General features: G+C 45.4%; 1 protein-coding gene across 1 annotated transcript; it reads right to left on the bottom strand.

Moving 5' to 3' along the window:
• Positions 1–7528: 7528 nt before the first annotated feature.
• Positions 7529–21152, bottom strand: BCL9 (BCL9 transcription coactivator). Its single transcript, XM_065888447.1, has 7 exons — positions 21100–21152; positions 19816–20132; positions 18427–18616; positions 17428–17527; positions 11407–13648; positions 9960–10220; positions 7529–8646 (listed from the first exon to the last, which is right to left on the bottom strand). The coding sequence occupies exons 1-7, from the start codon at positions 21150–21152 to the stop codon at positions 7529–7531; spliced, it is 4281 nt and encodes a 1426-aa protein (XP_065744519.1).
• Between the last annotated feature and the right edge of the window lie 8 nt (positions 21153–21160).

Raw genomic sequence — 21160 nt, 5'->3', positions numbered from 1 at the left:
AGATAACTTTCCCCTATTCGTAGAACCGTGTTCAGGTAAAAGGAGGTAACTAGTCTCACTGTGCTCAGTGCTGATCAGACAAGACTGGGGCACCGCTCTCTTCAGTTCTCGGTATTGTACTTTCAAGGAGTTTATAAGCTGTAATAAAGCAGGATAAAACTTTGAGAACTGTTAGGGAACTCAAAACCAGATCTCACGGTTCTTGGTTGATGAATAAGGGGATTTAGCCTGGGAAAAAGAAAATTAAGAGGGACAGAATAATTGTTTTCAACTATCTGAAAGGCTGGCCTGTGAAATAAGGACTGTCTTTATTCTGTATTTACTCTTAAGAGCAGAATTGGGATAGACAGAAAGCTAAAAGAAGGCTGATTCTTCGTGTGGCAGAATTTTCTAAATATTAGAACTGATGACATTCAGTAGAATGGCCTCCCGGTACTGGGTGGCCACCTGTCAGGAACGCTGTAGGGCAGTAGGTGGGTCCTTTCCGACACCATGATTCTAGCTTCCTTTCATTTTCTCAGTCTTGGCATTGTTTGACTCCTCCTTCTTCTTTCCCCCAATATCTAATGACGTTTTCAGGGCTCTTCCTTCACAGCCCTCTTGGCTTTACCCTTTACTCTTCACTGCCATTGCCAGCAGCCTTACTTCCTCATCCCTGGATGACTTGTGCGTGCTGCCAGTCAGCTCTTCCGGCTTTGGGGCTGCTTGCTTCAATCCATTCTGCATGCCCCTGCCAGACTCATTTTATAAAATATTTACCATGTAATTCCCCTGACCAAGACCAAAGAGCGGTTTCCCACTGCCTCCCACGTCAAAATGAAATTTCTTTTCTTGCCTTTTAGGGCCATTCTTCTTTCCCTGTCTTTTCCATCTCACATTCTATTACTCAAATGATCTATTTTGGTTCAGCTGTTCGCTTCAATGTCAACTAGCCTGATTGTCTTCACCGGTTCATTCCCACTCCATTTCCCTCATGTGTGCTGTCCTTCTGTGTATCCCCCGCCCCCCCCACCCCCGCTTTATTATAGAGACCACCTCAAGTACCACAACCATACAAAATCTTTCCTGGCCACCCAAACTCACGCTGATCCTTCCTTTCTTTCATTCACCGAATAAATATTTACTGATTGCTCCTAGAATGCAGGTACTATGCTAGATGCTCGTGAACAAGTGATGAGCAAGAAAAATTCGGTTCCTGACTTCATGGAGTGGGTGAGATAGAATAAACAATTGCTGTAGAGGACACAAATAGGATGTTGTGCTACAAAATGATGATGTGTATATGTGTGTGTGTGCGTGCGCGCGCTGAGGATGGGTGGATGTTTTGATGGGGTAATCAGAAAAGGCCTTTCTGAGGAGGTAACAAGCTGAGACCTGAAGGATGTGAAGGTGTCAGTTCTATTTTACAGCCATTGCTAGTATATATCTCTTCAATTAGATGTAGGCTCCTTGTAGGCAGCTGTTATACTTTCCTTTTACTCCACTGTGCCCAGCGCAGTGCAGGATCTAAGATAAATGCCCAATGTTTCTTATAAGGCCCTTGCTGAAACCATGGATTCTGTTATATAATGCTAAGGACCATTTCTTTCCTGGGCCAAGTGACGCCTAGTTCATACTTTGTATGGATGTGATCCTTGTATTTCCTTATTGGTATTATTATACTTCTAAATAATAATGATTATATTTTAAAGGCCTTGCAGACACTAAGTATAATAGGAATGAAGAGGATTGTAGGAATTCTCTAGCTTCATTGACAAGGAAAAGACAAACTAATCTTTATGACAGTGTATTGACATTTCAAAACTAGCATTTAATTATTTACATACTGTAGTATATTAAAAGTACATATACATTTGTATAAATAAATCTGTGTGTGTGTATGAAATTTTTTAATAGCTCAACTGCTGACAGCTCTAACAGAGAACTTCACCAAAGCCTTGGAAGAACTTTTGCAGTTTGGAGAACAAAATAAATCACAGTAATCCATGATTCCCTGTAACCAAATACACTTTGAGTGAAGGCAATGGTGATGACTCAGTGTCTAGCAAGGTGCTGGGCCCGGCTGGACTGCATTTGATGCTGGGAACTGAGCCGCCAGAGGCCAGAGCTCCAGAGATCTTAAAGCCCAGCTGAAAGCACATGCTTAGATCAGACTGATTCATGGGGAAGGGCGAGAGTTTCCAGGAAAAGAAACTCTCGGTGGAGCTGTGGGGTTTCTATGTGGGAAGCGGGGAAAATGAAAGCTCCTGAAAGCTTGGCAAAGACTGAGAAATAAATACAGGCTCCCAGGAGTCTTCAACGGAAGAAACTTAGGCTGTGACCAAAAAAAAAAAAAAAAAAAATTTTTTTTGAAAAGTTAAATCCACCCTCAACACTAATTAACTGGACACTGAATACCACTGAGATTTCTAAGTCCTTTTTGCCTTTGACCCTAGCTCCAGCCACAGGAGAAAGAAAGAGGGAGTCTAGCACAGAGCTGTGGGCAGGTTGTACAGTATGAAGAACCAAACTTCCTGGAGTCACACATCAAACCAGTCCAGTCCTGTCCCCCTCCCCGCCATGGGAAAGACCTGCACTTTCCTAAGGCTGGGATTTTTTTTGTTTTTGTTTTTTAACCTGTTCTTTGGAACCCTGGGGTCCCTCATAATTGCTTCAGGCTCTGAGGGGGGATTTTGCAAGGGAAGCCTGAGTTCTTGTATGTTTGGTGAAATAACTGAATTTTTCCATGCTTTAAATACATGTGAGTAACTCATTTCTGAACCTTCTCTTGATCTTCTTTCTGTGTTCATATACTCACCTTCTTCCTCTGGCAGTATTGGTTGCCAAGCACAATTAAGTACTGAGCCAGAAAGTTAACAGTTGAAGTGTGGTTACCTATAGGCAGAAAACAGATCGGGTCTGTTACAGTAACCCAGATAAGGAGCCATGTGAGGGGGAGAGAGAGAGAGAGAGAGAGAGAGAGAGAGAGAGGCTTTTTTAATTTACACAATCCTCATAGCATACCTTCTTTTTAATCTAGTTTATGATTTAACTCCCTCCAATATAAAATATTGGGCCACAAACCGGCTTCTGGGCTCTATAAACTGTTTGCTTTAAATGTGTCATTAAAATTTTACCACCAAATTAAGATTCCTTGACTTTTCTTAAATATATATAAGTGTTTGTGATTTTGAAAAACATGACTGGTCTGGGTTAGAGAAAAGAAAGTGACAGTAGGCTCAACTTATTTAAGCAGCAGAAGAAATATGATGCAATTTGATGTTTTTTAAAGCAAAAGAGATGAGTCTGTGAGTTTAAAGATTTCGTAGAATAAGCAAGTTTTTGCATGTGATCTTCCTGTGGTTCTCTCACCCCTCCCCCAGCCTATCCTCCACACCCCAGGGCAGTAATCTTTCTGCAGAGCCAATCTCATCACCAGATTCCCGTGCTTAAAACTTGGAAGTTCAAACTCCTCAGCGGGCCACCCCAGGTTCTCCCGTGGCCTGTTCTCTTTCTGGGCTAATTTCTTCTCTCCACCCCGTTTGAAGAGCCCAGCTGGCTGCAACAAGCAGGCCTTTGCTGCCCCCACTTCCTGTTTAAAAGCCTACCACCACCCTCCACCAGGAAGTACTCCCTCCTTCAAGAGTAAACTCAAAACCACCTTTCATGGAGTCTTCACCGTACCTTCTTCTCTGGCCCGCGGCACTCTGTCCGCACCTTCACTATGGCAATGCATGGAATGGTCAATTCACACATGCACTTCCCGGTCCCAGCCTTAGCACAGTTCTTGACACACACTAGGCACTCTCTAAATGGTTGCTGAATAAATGAGTCTTTGGGTTAAATACAGCTTTCCTCTCCTCTCAGCACTTTAAAAGTAGTCAGAAAAGGAAAAGGAAGTGACTAAAGTGTAGACAGTTTAAACGGAACACAGTACCCACCCTGTCTAGGGTACTCCCGACCACTGGGAAGGAGAAAGCAAGAATAAAGATAGAGACCAGGATCCCAGCTCTGCTGTGGAGCTGCTTGAATTTCTCACAACAGCCAGGACCGGCTACTTCATCTGTGGGGCTCAGTACAAAATGGACATGTGGAGCCCCTGTTCGAAGATTATTAAGAATTTCAACATGTGGCAGCAGGGCATTAAACCAAGCCGGGCCTTGTGCACCTGCACAGGTCGCATGGCCAGGAAGCTGCCCTGATGACAGAAGTTGCATCACGATCACAGTATCAAGAAGTACAGGAGAGCAGGGAGGCTGGGAGAAATTTTGGATCAATTTTTTTGGATCATAGCTTTAAAATATGTAAAATTGTTTTAAAACTTATTTTCTCTTGCCCCAACCCCTCATAAGGCCTCTTCAGTTATGTTTGCTTGTTTTCATTTATAAGTGCAGATCCTTTAAAAAAGTAATTTTATTTCACATTGTTTTAGGGAAAATACCACATATGCTTCATTAGTCCTTAAGAAATAATGCTATGATCCACACCTCACCACTTACCCCAGAAATGAAGTTACACATCATTATTGTATCTCCTTCATTTAATCCCAAAATTTTGGCAGGGGCAGGAGTGGGAGAGACTGCCTTGGCTTTCACGGGATTATGTTAACATGAAACACCTTTATCACCCCTTCGCTGATTTTTAAAAAAATCTTGCATCATTAGTTCTCCATGCAAAAGCATCCAACCTCTCAAATGTGATTTTACTTCATAGCAAGAGTGGCAAATTAGAAATTGTTACATTTAAACCCCAAATGAACTTGGTTTATCAGATGTCATCATGATGAAATGTATAAGCTGATAATGTAAATGAATGAAGATTTATGAAGGGGTCTTTTCAAAACCCAGCTCCTTTGAAACGGGTAAGTTGGTCTGCACTGCTGCAAGTTCTCCAGCAGGGGGCAGCGCGGAGTGCCACATCCCCAGCCTCTCTCCCAGCAAGGGTCCACAAGACTCCTGCCTGCCTTTGGCTCCCCTCCTTGGGACAGACGCAAAGGGACCACACAGCATTAGCGACCACAGCACTATGAGATGCAGCAGGAAGTGGGGCTGCCCACGAAGCTGGACCAGTGGACAAACGCCAGGTCCCAGCCTTCCTTTCAGGGCTCTCATCTCACGCTCCCCATGCCTAGCTGTTTCCCTGTTCTCTTCTATTACTTCAAAGCCAGAGAACCTAGGAACAGGGCTAAATTCATGAAACAAAATGCTCGTTGTACTCTCCTAATTTCTCCACAAGGTAAAATTTTCACCGCCCAGGACCCTCTGTAAAGATCTGATTGTGTCAGAATTCTTAAACCAGTGAGCCCAGTTTTCTCAACTGCAAATGAGATGATGACGACCTACTTCCTAGGGCCCCTCAAGAATTTGCAAGGGAATGCAAGTAGAGTGGACGTGACTGGTAGAGGAGGTGCTCAAATTAAATCTCACTTTTGTGGTCCGGGGCTCTTGTGTTACTGAGAAAATAGTGCTGCTGAAGGTGGAAGAGAAAACGACTCTCAGAACACTCTCGGGGAGAGAGAGCAACATTCACAGGCAAAACTCAGACTGTGGAACACCAGCAGAGCCCAATCTGTACAAGCCTGTCTGCAGACGACTCTGCACCTGCTGCTCCTCGCTTAGATTCTCTCACCTGAGAACAAACATGCACACAGATGCCCACTTGCTTAGCTAAAGACGCCTACAACTCAAATACACACACCAGAACAAACCTAACTGTACAGAAACACAAACAGCTGGTCCCTTAGGGGCGTACCTTGCGGGACACACGCTGACGTGCCGAAGGTGTGTGCGTGGAAGTGAACTGTGTAGACTGAGCAGGGCCTGCAGAGGGTATGCGGACGGGCAGCGAGGTGGGGAAGCAGAACGGACGACAGAAACCCACGATTGCGGGTGCAGTAAGAATACTTCACCTTGACAAGCTCCAGGGACATTTCATGGCTTTTCAAATAACTAAAAATATACCTTTGGCCTCTTAATTACTTCACACCATTACACTGGCTCTCACAAAAATTCCCAGTAAAGACCATGAATTGCCTCTAGAGGTGGGGCTTGGGGACCAGGGCTGCTCTTCTGCCTATAGCTAGGATTTCCTGATTGGGACAGAAACAGCACAGGATCAGTCTACACGAGTAGTTACTCAACAGCAAGCAATACGCTTCATCTGCAAAAGCACTTTTATGTACTTCCCCTAACCTTCACCCAGATCAACTCCGATACAAAGCTACTATGCTTCTGGGTCACATGGCAACTAATAAGCCCAATACTGAACAAACAGGAATCCAAATGGACAAAAGAGGCAATTCAGTTTTGTAAGAAACAATATATTTTATTTTTCTGACACCACAGCTCTGGTGAGTGGTTTTGTACCAAATTTAATGGAGGTTACACAGAACGTTTGACGCATGGGACGGGGAGGAAAGGGAAGGAAACACAAAATTAAAAACAAAAACAAAATCTTGGATAGCTTTTAGCATCTGTTCCACTCCCACATTAATAAAATTCACTTGGGAATTCCTAATAAAAGGAGAACAGAAAACAAGGTGGGCAGGGAAGGGTAGGTTGGGGAAGGAAAGACGAAGGGCAAAGAAGACCATTGAGCATCCCAAAGACAGACCTTTCCCTCCCAGAGCCGGGACAACGCTCGGCATGGAAGGCGAGGCTTCGTTAGATTTCCCCAAAATAACACCGTGTATTGCAGCTGCCAAAGGGAAAAAGAGAGGAGGGAAGCAGGGGGTCACCAGTGGGGGACACAACAGGAGGAAACTCACTTAACCAAGAAGATAGGGAAGGAGAGAGGAGGGAAAACAAGAGAAAAATGTGAAGGTGGGTCTTCAGATTGGGAGAGACAGACAGTGCTGAAGAGCACTTGAACTGAAAAACAAATGTCCTAAGCATCATTATTTTTAAAAAGAAAAATCTCCCCCCTCCCCCCACCCCTCGCTGAACTTAGTTCCTCTTTTTGTGCTTTTCATTAATACTCTGCTCTGAGGTCGTAGTTTGGTTTTTCTATACACTGGAGTTGAAAGAAAATAGTCCAAAGGTCTGAAGATGGATTCTCCACCTAAAGTAAACAGCCCAGCATTCCTGTTCTCTTGTCCCAAAGACTAAAGTCTCTGCTAAAATCCCTTTTACAATATAGTACAGTACACACAAAAAAAATAAAGCCCAAAGCAAAAACAAAACCAGAAAAGAATCCTGGGAGAAGCCAGTCCAAAGGACGTAAACATACAGAGAATGGTGCAACACATGACCCATGGCAATTCTCAAAGCACGGCTACAGATTCCCAAAAGTAGGTGCCATCATGGGATACCCAAGTCCACAAAAATAATTTTTAAAAAATAAATCTTAAAAAAAACACACCTGTTGATTAAATGAATAATTTGTTTTCAGATAAATCCATACATTCTCGAGTTCCCCCCTCCCCCAAAGCAGCCCTTGGGTCTCTGTTCTCCTATTGCATGACCAACAGTACTCCTGGAACTCCCTCAAAGCAGCTCTCAGGACCTGGAATCTCATCTTGACAAGGATCGGCACATCCAATCTTAGCAGCTTAAAACATCATGTTTCCTGGGTTGCCAGGTCCTTGGCTAAATCCAGCCATGCCCACGTCAGCGGCCATGCTCCGGGGCCTCATCTGTGGGGGGATCATGATGTTCTGTTGGGGTCCCATCATGCCCTGCATGGACATCATCATGCCTGGAGATCCCACAGGCCCAGGGTGGGTGTAGAGCCCGGCAGGCCCTCGATCCTTGCCAGGAATCATGCCCACGGCAGCAGCTGGATTGCTCATCAGGGTGGGCTGGCCGGGCATTGTAGATTGTGCTGGTGACATCATCCGATGGTGAGGTCCCATCATGCCTTGCTGGAGAAAGGCTGGTGGTCTCATTGGGTTGTGGCCTGGCATGGATGCAGCTGTACCAAGAGGGATGTCCGGAGTTCCCACTGGCCCTGGACCTCCCATGCCAGGTAATGCTAGTCCCATTCTGGGGGCTTGTTCGCCCATCATCCCCTGCATGTGCGAAAACCCAGGTCCAGGACCCTGGGGCTGTTTACGGCCTGGGACTTCCCCTCGAGGGAAATATTGCAGTGTCTGGCTAGGCTTCTCAGATGGAATAATACGAGACAGATCAAACTCAGGTATTCCGGTGGCTCCAGGTCGGATGACCTCCTGTAGATCTGGGTCTGTAAACACTGAAGGCATGCTGTTCCCCAGGACAGCAAAGGAGTCAGGACCCCCTGGGCCTCCAGGCTTGCAAAGTGCTGCATCTGCTGAACTTTGGGGCAGGTTGCTGGGGCGGCCAAGGGGCCCTTCTCCTGGGAAACCCATCCCTCCTGGGAAGTTGCCCTGCCCCCCACTGGGGCCATTGTGAGGAAATGGAACCTGCTGTGGAGGAGACTGAACTGGAGGGAAGCCCTGGGGGAAACCCATCCGTCCTTGAGGTACCATCGGAGGCTCCTGGGACCCATGCCCCATGATAGGATTGTGTGACATCAAGCCAGGCCCCATCGGGACCCCATGAGGAGGTATGGTGGGTCCCATGGCATTCGGAGAGGGCATCTGATTGGAGTGAGAAAGTGGCTGGGTCATTCCCATTGGGCTGAGGGTTGGCATTGGAACCACGGGGTTTGGACCTGAAATTCGAGGATTCTGTGTATTAATGCCCAGTCCTAGAAAAACAAAGATATCAAAGGAATCAACTTAACCGAAAGCAACTCAGGAAAACTATCATAAATCAAATTAACAAAAAAACTATTGTGCATCAAGTGTGCACGGTACTGTGCTGGGGAAACATACAATGCACAATCTCTGCCCTCAATAAGATTATAATACATTTTGGGGCACACAAACCAACAGCTCTACAAGACAATATATTATTGAGTCTTAAACTGTAGGACATAAAGGTATATAGAAGACAGCTAGGAAGAAAGTCTCCTGTGTGAAAAGTTACAAGTGAATATGCAAATGAGTACAGTCTTCTTCATTGGAGACATTTAATACAGAAGAAAACAATTTGCCTGGATGGCTTAGTATTGGTCCTTTTCAGAGAAAGAGGACTAATCAGTCCTATGAGTCTAAGAATCAGCAATAACAACAAGGAAACCAAACAGGCCTTTTTCAATCGATACTTGACATCACTACTTTATATTACCTTACAGAGAGAGCGTTTCGAACTCTACGTTACGTGAAACGGTAAAGAAAAGCTAACTTTTAATGGAAAAGGAAAACACACAGGTTCTACTATGGTCTCTGGGACATTTAAATATTTGGTCTCTCCATGGAGTTAACCACTGAGAATGGTAAGGATGGTGCTTGATGATAAAGAGCATCCCTAACAATCAGAATGGAACTGGAACCAGAAACCCATGGCTCAAAAGTCACGGTCTCTTTACTGACCACCTTCACCATCCCAGATCATGTCCTATTAGTGAGATTTGGGGAGATGGGAGGTGTAGGGGTGAAGGAGAACAGAATGAGTAGGGAAGGGAGGAATTTTATTCTCTCTAGTTCTAAAGAAAGCGATTCTCTAGGAAATAGGGGCTTTCCATTGTCTGAAATCCTGTGGCTGCTTGTGGTTTGAGGCTGCCCTTCCAGGAAAATATCTGAGGACTAAAGACATTCTGATCAGCATGTTAAAAGGATACCGCTCTCAGTTATGTGCCAGGAGGACCTCCCCAACCTCCACCAAAAAAAAAAAAAAAAAAAAAAAAAAGCATCTAGGTACACAGAAGCATCAAAACTTCCATAAGAAAGTGACAAGAACTATAAAGAAGCCTGCTTTCTTATCAACAAATTCTGAATTAAGCTAATAAAAAATACTGTGATCATTCTCTTCCTCTAGGCAAGACACTTTAGTTTTACTGAAACTAACTCAGATAGTATACTTTTCCAACTTGGTGAACGTCCGGCCATCAAGAAAAGACTTCAAGAAGTTTTCCTTTGTCCAGAGCTAGCTCCATATCCTATCTTCCTGATTTCTTACCTGGCATATTATTCATTGATGGCAAGTTGGGAGAACGAGCTGGAGGGGAGTCGTCATCTGAGCTGGCCACAGTCTTGATGGCATCGTGGTATAACGGGGTAGAACTGGGCATTGCAAACTTGGACATTCGAGACATCATAATAGACAGTGGGTTCTGGGAAAGGGTCGGCTCTGGAGGCATGGTGTAAGGTGTACTAGAGGGAAGACTTCCCGGGATACTCACAGAGGCAGACTGGCTGGCTGTAGGAGGTGGGGGGCCACCTAGGAGAAGAAAGCAAAATAAAAAAAGGGCAGGGAATTAGATTTCTCTTGAAAGCTACTGGGCCTATCGTTATGAACGAGCAGGGCCAGGAATGAGACAGATGAACAGGACAGTGTTATTAGACCCAGGACATGAATCATCAGTCTCTAGTCAAGCTCCGCGTGTGTGCAGAGGGAGACTGCAGTGTGAGATGGAGGTGACAGCTCAGCAGATGGGAAGACAAACGCACCAAGAATGCATAAGAAATATTAGTTCAAACTTGGGAAAACCATGGGTTACAGGCAACTCTTATGGATCTCTTTCCCTTGCCAATCACAATTTAGAATTCGACTCAGGCGTTAGTATGCTAGGAAGCCAGATTAGCAATCCCACCCCAGGTACTAACTGAATCGCCCTACACACGCTCTTGATTGATTTTCTGCCACCAAGATGTCTGAACTGAAAAGGTCTGAGGGGGCAACTCCACTGTACTGCTTTTGTGAACTGCTACCTAACGGAGAGACACACTTGAGCTTGGGAGGATAAATCTCCTATCCTATTCTGATTCTAGTCTTCCTCAAGTGGAGACAGCACAGACCTAGTATTTATACCTCAGTGCTCATCTTCCACTGACCACCTCTGGTCCCGTTCACAAAACCACCATCATCAGTGAGAGCTTCTCCTAGGAAGAAAATACTAATAAATCGTAGCTGATCTCTGAGAACAGCAGTTTACCAAGGAGAATGTTTCGGTAACAGTTTCTATGGTCAACACATATTTACGAGAACCACTCAAGTCTCTCAGCAGCCTCTCCTCTTTGCTTGGGATGATACTCAGACTCTCTTGACATGATGAAGGGCAGCCCTTTGAAGTGGGTGGATCTAGTATTTAAAGGCACATTTACCCACTGTTGAGACATTCTATTGCACCACCGTGAGTTCACTGTGCAAACGTAAATCATTCAGTGAAATGACACACATTTCCCATTTTCCTCCCAGTCCTATCCGAGAAACATATTCTGCACTAAGAGCATAACCCCGTGGAAGTACCGATTACGCACTCTGCCACAGCTACGTCCATCTTGGCAAAAGCCACCTCCTTTGGTTGCATAATCAGGTTAAGACACCAGTTTTCTTAAAGGATGTACATCAGGCTTTTGCAATCTCTGGCTTTAAGGTGCAACTGTGAGGATGAAAGCATACTGACCTGACTCTACACTTCCCAGCATGGCTGGGGAGGCCATGGTGAGGGGTGCTTTATGGTTTGGAGGGATCCCGGGGCTCTGAAGGGGAGGCTTTGGAGAGGAGGTCCATCCCGGTGACGGGGCGGGAAGTGATGGAGACTTGAGGTGAACAGGCGAAGCAGCAGCAGACCCCAAGACAGGGGGGGACTTAATGGAAGCAGCAGCAGCTGGGCCCGCCAGCATGCCTGCCAGCTGCGATGGAGTCTGGGGGGACTTGAGGTTCCCCGAGGGCGAGCCCAGCATTGGCGACTGGACTTGGCGCATCGTGGGAGATTTCAGAGGGTTAATGCCTGGGGAATGCACCTGGCTGCCTGCCACAGAGAGATCCACGGGCTTCCGCCCCAGGCCGCGCTGAACGGAAGGAGCGGTGTTGAGGCTAGTGGGGTTACTAGAAGGGTTGAGAGGTAGTGGTGGCATATGACTGAGCCGGCTGTTAGTCCTTTGGTCGGGCCCAACTGGTTCTCTGAGATTCCGCAAGCCACTGTTGCTGCCTGGACCCTGAGACATGGGGAGGAACGGCCTGGGGCCCATGCCATACTCTTGCTGAGGGTGCTCGCCAAAGGGCAGGGGCACCATCTTCTGCTGAGCAGGTAGCATGTCTGCACCGCCGGCGCGGAGTTTCATCATCTCCTCGGGCCCCACCCCAGCCTCTCTCATCTTCTGAGGTATCATCTGAGAGTTGGATCCCATGTTGACATTTAGACTGACATCTCCCTTCATCCCACTGGGAACCATCCCAAACTCAAGTTCCCGACCGGGGCCCATCTGTGGGGGCATTCCTTTTGGAAAGTCACCCCTAGAAGGGCTCAGCGGGCCCTCTACTGGTATGCGAGGGAAGATGGGATTATTCCCCGGCTCCATGTGTCGCTGGGAGCCAGGGATCAGCCTGTTCATCTCCATGCCGGGCCTGATGCCTTCCACGCTCATCCCCGGGGGCAGACCCAGCTGTTTCTCTGCCAGCTGCTGTTGAAACATCTCTTCAGACAATCCTTGGGGGTTTGGGAAACGTTCCCCTCGGCCAGGACCACTGAAGACGCCCTGGCCAGGCGGGAAGTTTCGACCGTCTGGGATTTTTGGCACATCGTCTGGCCAGCTGACTCCAGAGAGACCTGGTCTAGATGCTGGGTTGGGGACACTAGGCCCCTCCATTTCAGAGTTCATCATTCCTGCAAATCCAGGGAGGCGCATCTGGCTACCTGGCATGTTGGGGTGGGGAGCCATGGCCCTCGGGGGCAGAGAATGGGGCATGTTGATCCCGTCAGCAAAGGGCTCTGCACCCCCAGGCCCCCAGGCCTCACCGGGGGTCATCTGGTACGGAGGGGGAGGCCCTCGGACCACTCCCCGCGGCCCGTGCTGATGGACCATCATATCCTGGAGGGAGCACTGCTGCACGACCACTTGCTCCTGCTTTCTCCTCTTCTCCTCATAGAACTCCTGCTGCAGCTTCAGCCACGCTATCTGCTCAGGGGTCATGTGATCCAGGTGGTCGGGTCCAATGGGCCCAGACTGGGAGTTCATGGAAGGTGGAACCATTTCATCCGGAGAGAAGGGCACATCTCTGTGTCCCTGAGGGCCAAATGGAGCCCCCACGTCTGTCCGGGGCCCAGGTCCCTTACCTAGGCTTTGGGATTGAGCCATCATGGCCTGTATTGGCCCTTCTGGTTTTTTCTGAGGTCCATCTAACACCCCAGTACTCTGCTGGGGTCCCCCACTCTGTCCTCCCGGGAATTCTTTCTCATCAGGGAAAAGCATGCGCTGGATATCTCTGAGCGTCTGTAAGGAGCGCTCCCGGTGCTCCAGCTGCTCCTGAGACAGTCCGTCGGGGTTCTCTCCCAGCGGGGGGGGCTCTCCACTGGACAACGGTGGAGGTGGGGGGCCTTTGGGATCTGCTGAAGAGCTACTGCTCCCCTGGGAAACGGGAGTCACTGCTCGGTTGTTGGGCGTCGAGTTTGGCCCGGTACCGTCTGGCGGCAGTGGAGTGGAGCTGGCAGGGCTGCCTACAGAAGGAATCAGTTTGTTTTCTACCCCGGGACTATCCCGGTCCAGGGGACGCGGGGGGGCGGCAGGCTTGGGTGCTGGTGCCGGAATGGGTGGAGTTGGCTGCAGTCTGGTGTTCTGGGAGGAAGTCTGGTCCTGGTTGGCTGGAGCGGGGGGCTGTTGTGGGAGAGGTTTCGGATCATTCCGAAGGGCAGATATCTGTGTGTTCTGAAGATAAACGAGATTTTAAAAATCATTGGTGAACTGAACAGAAGGGCAATGAAAAGAGCAAGATATGTTATAAAGGACTTGTCCCAGCCACATAAATCTACACTGACACTTGCTGTAGAAACTGCTCATGTACAACCCCACTCTGGACATGCAGACATTTTGATTTCTTTCTCACACTTTGCTGTCAAACGGCATCCTCTTTCCCTTGCTGAATAACTTTAAAGCATGCCAAGGGAAAGCCACGCTGCCAAAGTGAATACATTTGAGTATCTATTTCGAGGAACAGGTTTGATATCACATGTCTACTATGTGTTTCTGATTCAGGGAGAGATTAGTTTCTTGGTATGTGGGAGGCTGTACCTAACACCTTTTTCTTTCCCCGAAAGTATAACTGGGTATGTAGACTTCTCATTGTCAATCAAAAAGTCTAATGTTTTCAACTGAAAGAGAAAGTCGTTTTCACCTCCAGCTCTGTACTCTGCCCGTCAGAGGCGGGAGGTACGGCCGCTCCACTTCAGTGTTTCCCCTGGCACGGTGACTAGTGAAGTACTCCTATCCTTGAGTTTCCAGGGGCCTGACATCTCCGATTTCTGTTTTCAGTTTGTGATCACTGATTCCATACGAGAATTTGTACATTAACTGTAGTAAGACCATCTGCAGGCAGGAAGGGTCTGCAGAGAAATCTGAGGCTATCTAGCTCGTGGTGTCTCTTGATCTGTTCTTTCCAATAGACAGCACGCGGCCCTTTCTACAGGCTGGATGATCGCCTTATTATTATTTATTAAGTACCGATGCTATACTAAGTCCTGGGTAAAGGCACGCTCACCTACAATAGGTGACACGGACGCTGTCAGTGTCTGGAAGAGGGACTCGTAATGTTCTGGGTCTACACCTCGGCACTGCTGGAGGTACTGGTACTAGAGAAGGGCGGTAATGAAGAACAGACAGGCCCAGTCTAGCGACTCCATCAAGGGATCTCTCACCAGCCTCCAGTGAGCCGCGTGATCCCTTTTTGATGTTCACTTGCTCCTACCTGTTCGCTTAATCCAGACTGTATTTCCAAACCCCTAACACTCACTCTTACTTACATCCCCACCTACTCTCTGGAACGTTTATCAAGGCGCAGATTTGTACAGGAATCATCATACATATCCCTGAACACGAACAGTTCACGTTCCGTGGGTATATATGCAAATGTTCCACTTGCTGGTATTCTCCACGCATCTGTGTCTGCAGACCGAGACTGGTGGGGTAAGACTGGCTGAACTTGGATGACTCTGGATGTTGCAGTGTCCTCTGTCTCTCTGACTCCTTAACTGGAGTGTGGAGGTCACCTTAATTTTCTCTCCAGTGCTAGTTTAAGTTTGGTTTTGTTGTTAAGGGTGGTCACTGATTTCCTACAAGGTGACCGTGACAGAAGAAACAGTTTAGTACCACCCTTTATATTTTAGATTTGGAGCAATGGTGATTGGACTATTCCCAATTCACTCCTTATAAACTCCTTTTCTGATTTCATTTTAGTACCAGAGAAGGTGGAGGTGAAAACTGTCTTAATGACTTAAGATCTGTCATTAAGTCAATAAAATGTCGGTTTGAGTTGCAATGTACCCCGTGCATTCCAAAACAATATAAATTATAATTAAACAAATATTTTTAAAGAATAAATTTAAAAATATATACATTTAAAATATTATATATATCCATCGTCTACCCTTGAGTAGCAGAGATGCAGAGGGACATGAAATTCTTTTCCTAGGCCTAGGAAAGCCTAAGCCTGCTATGTCACAGGGGGGACTTCTATGTTCATATACAACAAGGACGAAATGTCATCCATTCTGTATTGAATTGTCACTTCAGTCGTTTATTGTCATTTAACTTTTCCCACGTTTAAGACTCATCCAAGTTTTAGATTTTATGCTTCCTGAACGCAGGGACTGTATCTTGAACCTCTAGTGTCCCCACAGCACTCGGTGCAATGCCTTGACAATGTGAGACACAAGAAATATCTTTTGGTTCAATTTGGAACACTACATGCATTAAAACAACCATTATATGCATTTTCTAATGTAATTTATAGTAGGTGCTTAAGTTCCAGAGAGGAAACAGACTAACATTTACTATAATTTTGGAAATATCAAGCAATTAAAAGCATTCAATGGTTCTCTCACTTTGAAATAAATAAGAATCATTTTGAAAGTCACTGAGACCTTAATTATGGTATCATCAGCATGTACTCCAGTACTGCAGTTTTTGTTGCTGCTTTTTCTCTGTTCTTCAGTTAACTCAAGAGTGTTTGCTATTTTTTAAAATCCTGCTCTTTACAGAGGGTCTGAATTCAGAATTTCCCAGAGATGGCTACATGATGGAAATCCTAAGATATCTAAATATCTCCTATTTTATTTTGTACCTCTTCTCTCCTAGTAATTCATCAATATATCAGCGTGTTAGTAGAAAAGGCCAATGCAGTGTGATATGCCTAAAACCACACAATTAGGTTAAATGCTCAGAATGTAGTTTATACCATCAAGATTATCTCCCATTGAACCTTCATACACTGTTGGTGGGAATGTAAACTGGTGTAGCCAATATGGAAAACAGTGTGGAAATTCCACAAAAAATTAAAAATATAACTAACATACAATCCAGCAATTTCAGTCCTGGGTATTTATCCAAAGAAAACAAAAACACCGATTAGAAAAGATACATGTACCCTTATGTTCACTGCAGCATTATTTACAATAGCCAAGATATGGACGCAACCTAAGTGCCCATCAATAGATGAACAGATAAAGAAGATGTGGTACATATATACAATGGAATATTACTTGGCCATAAAAAAGAATGAAATCTTGCCATTTTCAAAAACATGGATGGACCTAGAAGGTTTAGGCTAAGTGAAGTAAGTCAGACAGAGGAAGACAAATAGTGTATCATTTCACCTACATGTGGAACCTAAAAAACAAAGCAAATGAACAAACCTAACTAAACAGAAACAGAGTCATAGATACAGAGAACAAACAGGTAGCTGAAAGAGGAGATGGGGGTTGGGGAGAGAAGAGAAATAGGTGAGGAAAATTAAAAGGTACAATCTTTCAGTTACAAAATAAATAAGTCACGGGTATGAAATGCACACTGTGGGGAATACAGTCAATGAGTAGGTAATATCTTTGTATGGTGATAGACAGTAACTAGACTTATCATGGTGATCATTTTGAAATGTATAGAAATATCAAATCACTACGTGTATACCACAAACTCACATAGTGTTGCAGGTTCATGACCACAAAAAAACTCATAGAAAAAGAAATCCGATTTGTGGTTACCAGAAGTGGGAGGGCTGGGGGAGGGAGAATTGGAGGAGGGTAGTCAAAAGGCACAAACTTCCAGTTATAGAATAAATAAGTACTAAGAATGTAATGTACAACGTGATAAATATAATGAATGCTGCCATATGTTCTATATAAAAGCTGTTAAGAAAGTACATCCTAAGAGTTCTCACCACAAGGAAAAAAATGTATTTTTTTTCTATGTCTTTAATTTTGTATCTATATGAGATGATGGTAATCATTTCGTCACGTATGTAAGTTAAAGTATACAGTATACAGCACCGTAGGCTGTACACTTTTAACTTATATGGTGCTGTCAGTCAGTTGTATCTCAATAAAACTGGGAGAAGAAAAAAAAGACTATCTCCCTATCAGTGAAATTCACCATCTCCCACCTTTACAGTCACTGCAGAACCTTTAAACCATTATTCCGTTTCCAAAATGACATACCAGAGGGGCTGTGCTTCTCTCTGTCTTGCTGTTAGAGATGTTCTGGATGTGGAAAGAGACAATAGTTTCAACCTGGCCCTTCAATACAGCTTCTGCAGCTCTGCAAAGACAGAAGAGATGCACACACTAGGACTTGTTCCTATTTCACTAACTGTAAATTTAAAGCACTTTAACCCGATTAAACTGGTATAAGAGAGGAAGGAGAAGTATAAAGAACCACCAGCAATGTTGAATGAGAAGAAATCAAGAGAAAAAGGTTTTCATTATTTGTCTATCATTTATCATCAAACTTCTGAAATTAAAAGATAGCCATTAGCAAATCTCAAAAGAGGTACTAAAAACCCCCAGGATTTTCTCCTTCAAAGCCATCCACTCTAGTAGGTGTTTTATAGAGCATCCTAGTTCAAATTCCCAACCCAAGAAGGGTAAAATGAATTCTCACACCTAATAATAATTAAAGGCTGCCAAGATTCATTCTATATCTTAATTTTTAAAATCTTAAATGAAAAAAACTAGGGTATATTCACATTTTAAATAAATAAATAAATATCCATTGACCCATCCATCCACTAGAGACGTATGTACCAAAATATTCACAGTAGTTATCTCTGTAAATTCCTGAGATTTTTTTTTTTTAGTTGTTTACATTTTCTAATTATTCCAAAATGGACATTACTTGTGTCATTTTAAAAAGAATATTAAGTTGCAGAAAAGTGTATATTGTGCAATCAATCCCTTTTGTGCTTAAAAAAGTATATATATGTATATTTGTACAAGTACAAAAAATTTCTGGAAGGAAAGCCAAGGAAGTATCATCAATGGTTGCTTCTGGGGAGTAGGGGTGGGGAGGTTTTATATTTTATTTTACCTCTTTCTGTAGCGTTAACTTTAAGTAATAATACAAGTGGGCAAAAAAAGGATCAATCTTCAAAGGGAGTAAGAACTTAGATGCCCAAACACGCAAGCCACGCCAATAGCAAGACATAGCCATCAACTTACTTATTGGCCATCTCAGTAGAAAACACATACACCACTTTGGCGGGAGTCTTCTGAGCAGGTGTGGGCTCTGGGGCAGTAGTCTGGCCATGGGAGGGGGTGGAAGACCTGGGGACTGTAGCATTTGACGGGGTCATTGAGTGTGGCGTGTGCTGGGAATCCTGGGACTTTATGTGGTCAGCAGAATTACATTCTAAAAGAATGAAAAGAGTCATGTCACCGAAAGAATAAAACTCTTTTTTCTGCCAGCATTTACAGCATCATAATGCAAACACCTTGAGAATTTCAAGGAGGAAGTACCTTGCTAAGAGGAAACCTCTTCTATTTATAAAAACACTTCTCCCTAAATGACTAATTACAAAGCACTCTTCCCCCACCTCCTTACTTCTCTACTATGCATTCTTCAGATATTAGCATAAATGTCCCTCCTTCCTGGAAACCCCTTTTGGATCCTCCTGGACTGGCTGCCCCTGCTAGTTGAACCCATAGCCCCCTAGCTCCCCTTATTTCAGCATTTATCAAATTTACTGTAATTGTTTAATGATCTGCTGTCTAGGTGCATTCAAACCCTTGAGGATAGCAACTGTTTCTTTTGCTGACCATGGCACCCCCAGCCCCCAGCATAGTGCTGGCGCTCGTAACAGGCCTCCTACAAACACCTAAAGAAGAAAGGAAAGACAGGGGGAACGATCACCCAGGTTCTCATTTCAAATTTGGGTCGGGAAGTAACACTTCCACTGCTTGAATACTAGTTTCATGTTCTGGCCTATAGTTAAGATTTTTTATTTTATACTAGGAGGAGAAAGCCTAAAACCACAGCCATTGGTCCTATACTCTTTCTGGCTCACTCCATTTTGGTGCCTACTGTATCTCTACTACATGTAGCCACTCGTTCCTGCCACACTGAAACTGACTGTGACAAACCTGGACTAGTGCCAGGGCTGCCTCTTGTGCCTACAACTCTGGCCAAATGGCAGCCAGAGTGCACAAAAGCCAAGTCTTGAAGGATGAATTTGATGGAGGAGAGGAGTGTCAGAAAGACCGCTCCAGGGTGGACCCTGGCATAGACAAACTGGAGCTACCGGCTTGACACTTAAGTACAAAGAGTATGGAGGCCAGAAACATCCACAAGAACGTGGCTAGGGCCGTGGAACATCCTAAAACGCTTGCATCCTCAAGAGCAAGAAGTCAACAAGGTGGTTCCAAACTATTCTTCAGTTAGTAGGAAAACGACCAGAAATAGTTCCATCTTAAACTGCGAGAACTCCTGAATCTGATGCACCTACTCTCCCCACTTGGCTGCTATTAGGCTCTCTGGCATCCACCAATGTCAGAGGCCTTTCCTCAGGAATACCTACTTCCCTCTGAGTCTCAAATATCTTATAGACATACCTTTCATGTCAGAGTCATCGTTTGGAGTCCCAGGATCTCTCTGATCAAAGGAGTCGGCGGAAATACTTCGCTCCCTTTTCCCCTTGCCCTTGGCACCATTTCCAGCCCCATTCTTCAGCCCCATGCTCCCACCTGGGCCAGGGAGTGCTTTAGGGGTATGGCCCCCACTCTTGGAGTCACAGGGGGATGGCTGGGATTGGCTGGCTGAGCCCCCCTGTTTACCCTGATTGGAGAATTTGGAATCCAGCTGGGGGTTTCCAGATGGGGACATCACTGTAGGGGGACGGACCATCACCTCCTGCTTTGACTTAGGGCTACTAAAAGAGACAAATAACAAAGGGAGATCAGACACCGGATGCAACTGGGCAGCACAAATTAGGGAGGACTGATTTTTATCACAGGTCAAGGAGACCTGGACCACTAAATAACCACCCCACCTTTCACCGCAGCCACTTGCTTGCTCCCTCCTCCCCTGCTCTCATCTCAGAGCTCTCAACAGAGAGGAGGATCAAGCAGAGTGGCCTGCCAGGCCTTGGGAACCCTAGAGTCACATGGGGACCCATCTCTAGGGCTTCTGTCAACAAAGGACAACGGTTTCTATGTACATAGAGAAATGACTCTCACACTAAGACTAGCTCAGAGTAAACAAACAGACATCGTTAAGATCAAAATACCACCCGCCCCTCGGCTGATGACAAGGAACAGCTGTAACAGGAGACTAGCCTCCCTGCTGGAAAATACGAGCAGGTCCAGGAGAGCGCGAGGAAACCTGCCCATGACTGGCAGGTTAGGGAAACCCTCCAGGACATACGCCCTGAACAAGCAGGATCACACCAGAGCAGACACACTAACCACTGCCGCCAGGGGAGAAGGAAACAATTCTTTTAGGGCGTCAGCTTAACTTCCATGGAACAGAGGAAAAAGCCTCACGGTGGGAGTCCAGGGGCTGGTGTTTCAGTTCTAGGACCTTAGGCCTCCTCACCATTCCAGGTCTCGGTTTCCTCATTTGCCAAGTTTAGCTCACTGTACTGGCTGGTCTTTAAGGTCTTTTTCTTTATGTTTTGGTGAGGAGAGGGGTGGTAAATAGGAGCGGCCAGGTAATAATGGACAAATAATAACAGAGGAAAACTCTAACCTAAACTCTGATTCACTATTCTATCACTATTTACTTATCTTTTTTTCTTTCCCCATTCGCTTCTAATTCAACATGTTGTTCCACCAATGAGCATTCATGGTCCACTATGACATCCCGAAAGGGCAGCTGGGCCAGGCCCTAGCCCTCACCTCTGTGTGTTTCCTGACGGAGAGTTCCTCACTTTAGGGTTACTGGAATGCATTGATTGAA

The sequence above is a fragment of the Phocoena phocoena genome, chromosome 1, assembly GCF_963924675.1.
Source record: "Phocoena phocoena chromosome 1, mPhoPho1.1, whole genome shotgun sequence".
Taxonomy (NCBI): Eukaryota; Metazoa; Chordata; class Mammalia; order Artiodactyla; family Phocoenidae; genus Phocoena; species Phocoena phocoena.
This window is presented reverse-complemented; position numbering and strand designations above follow the sequence as displayed.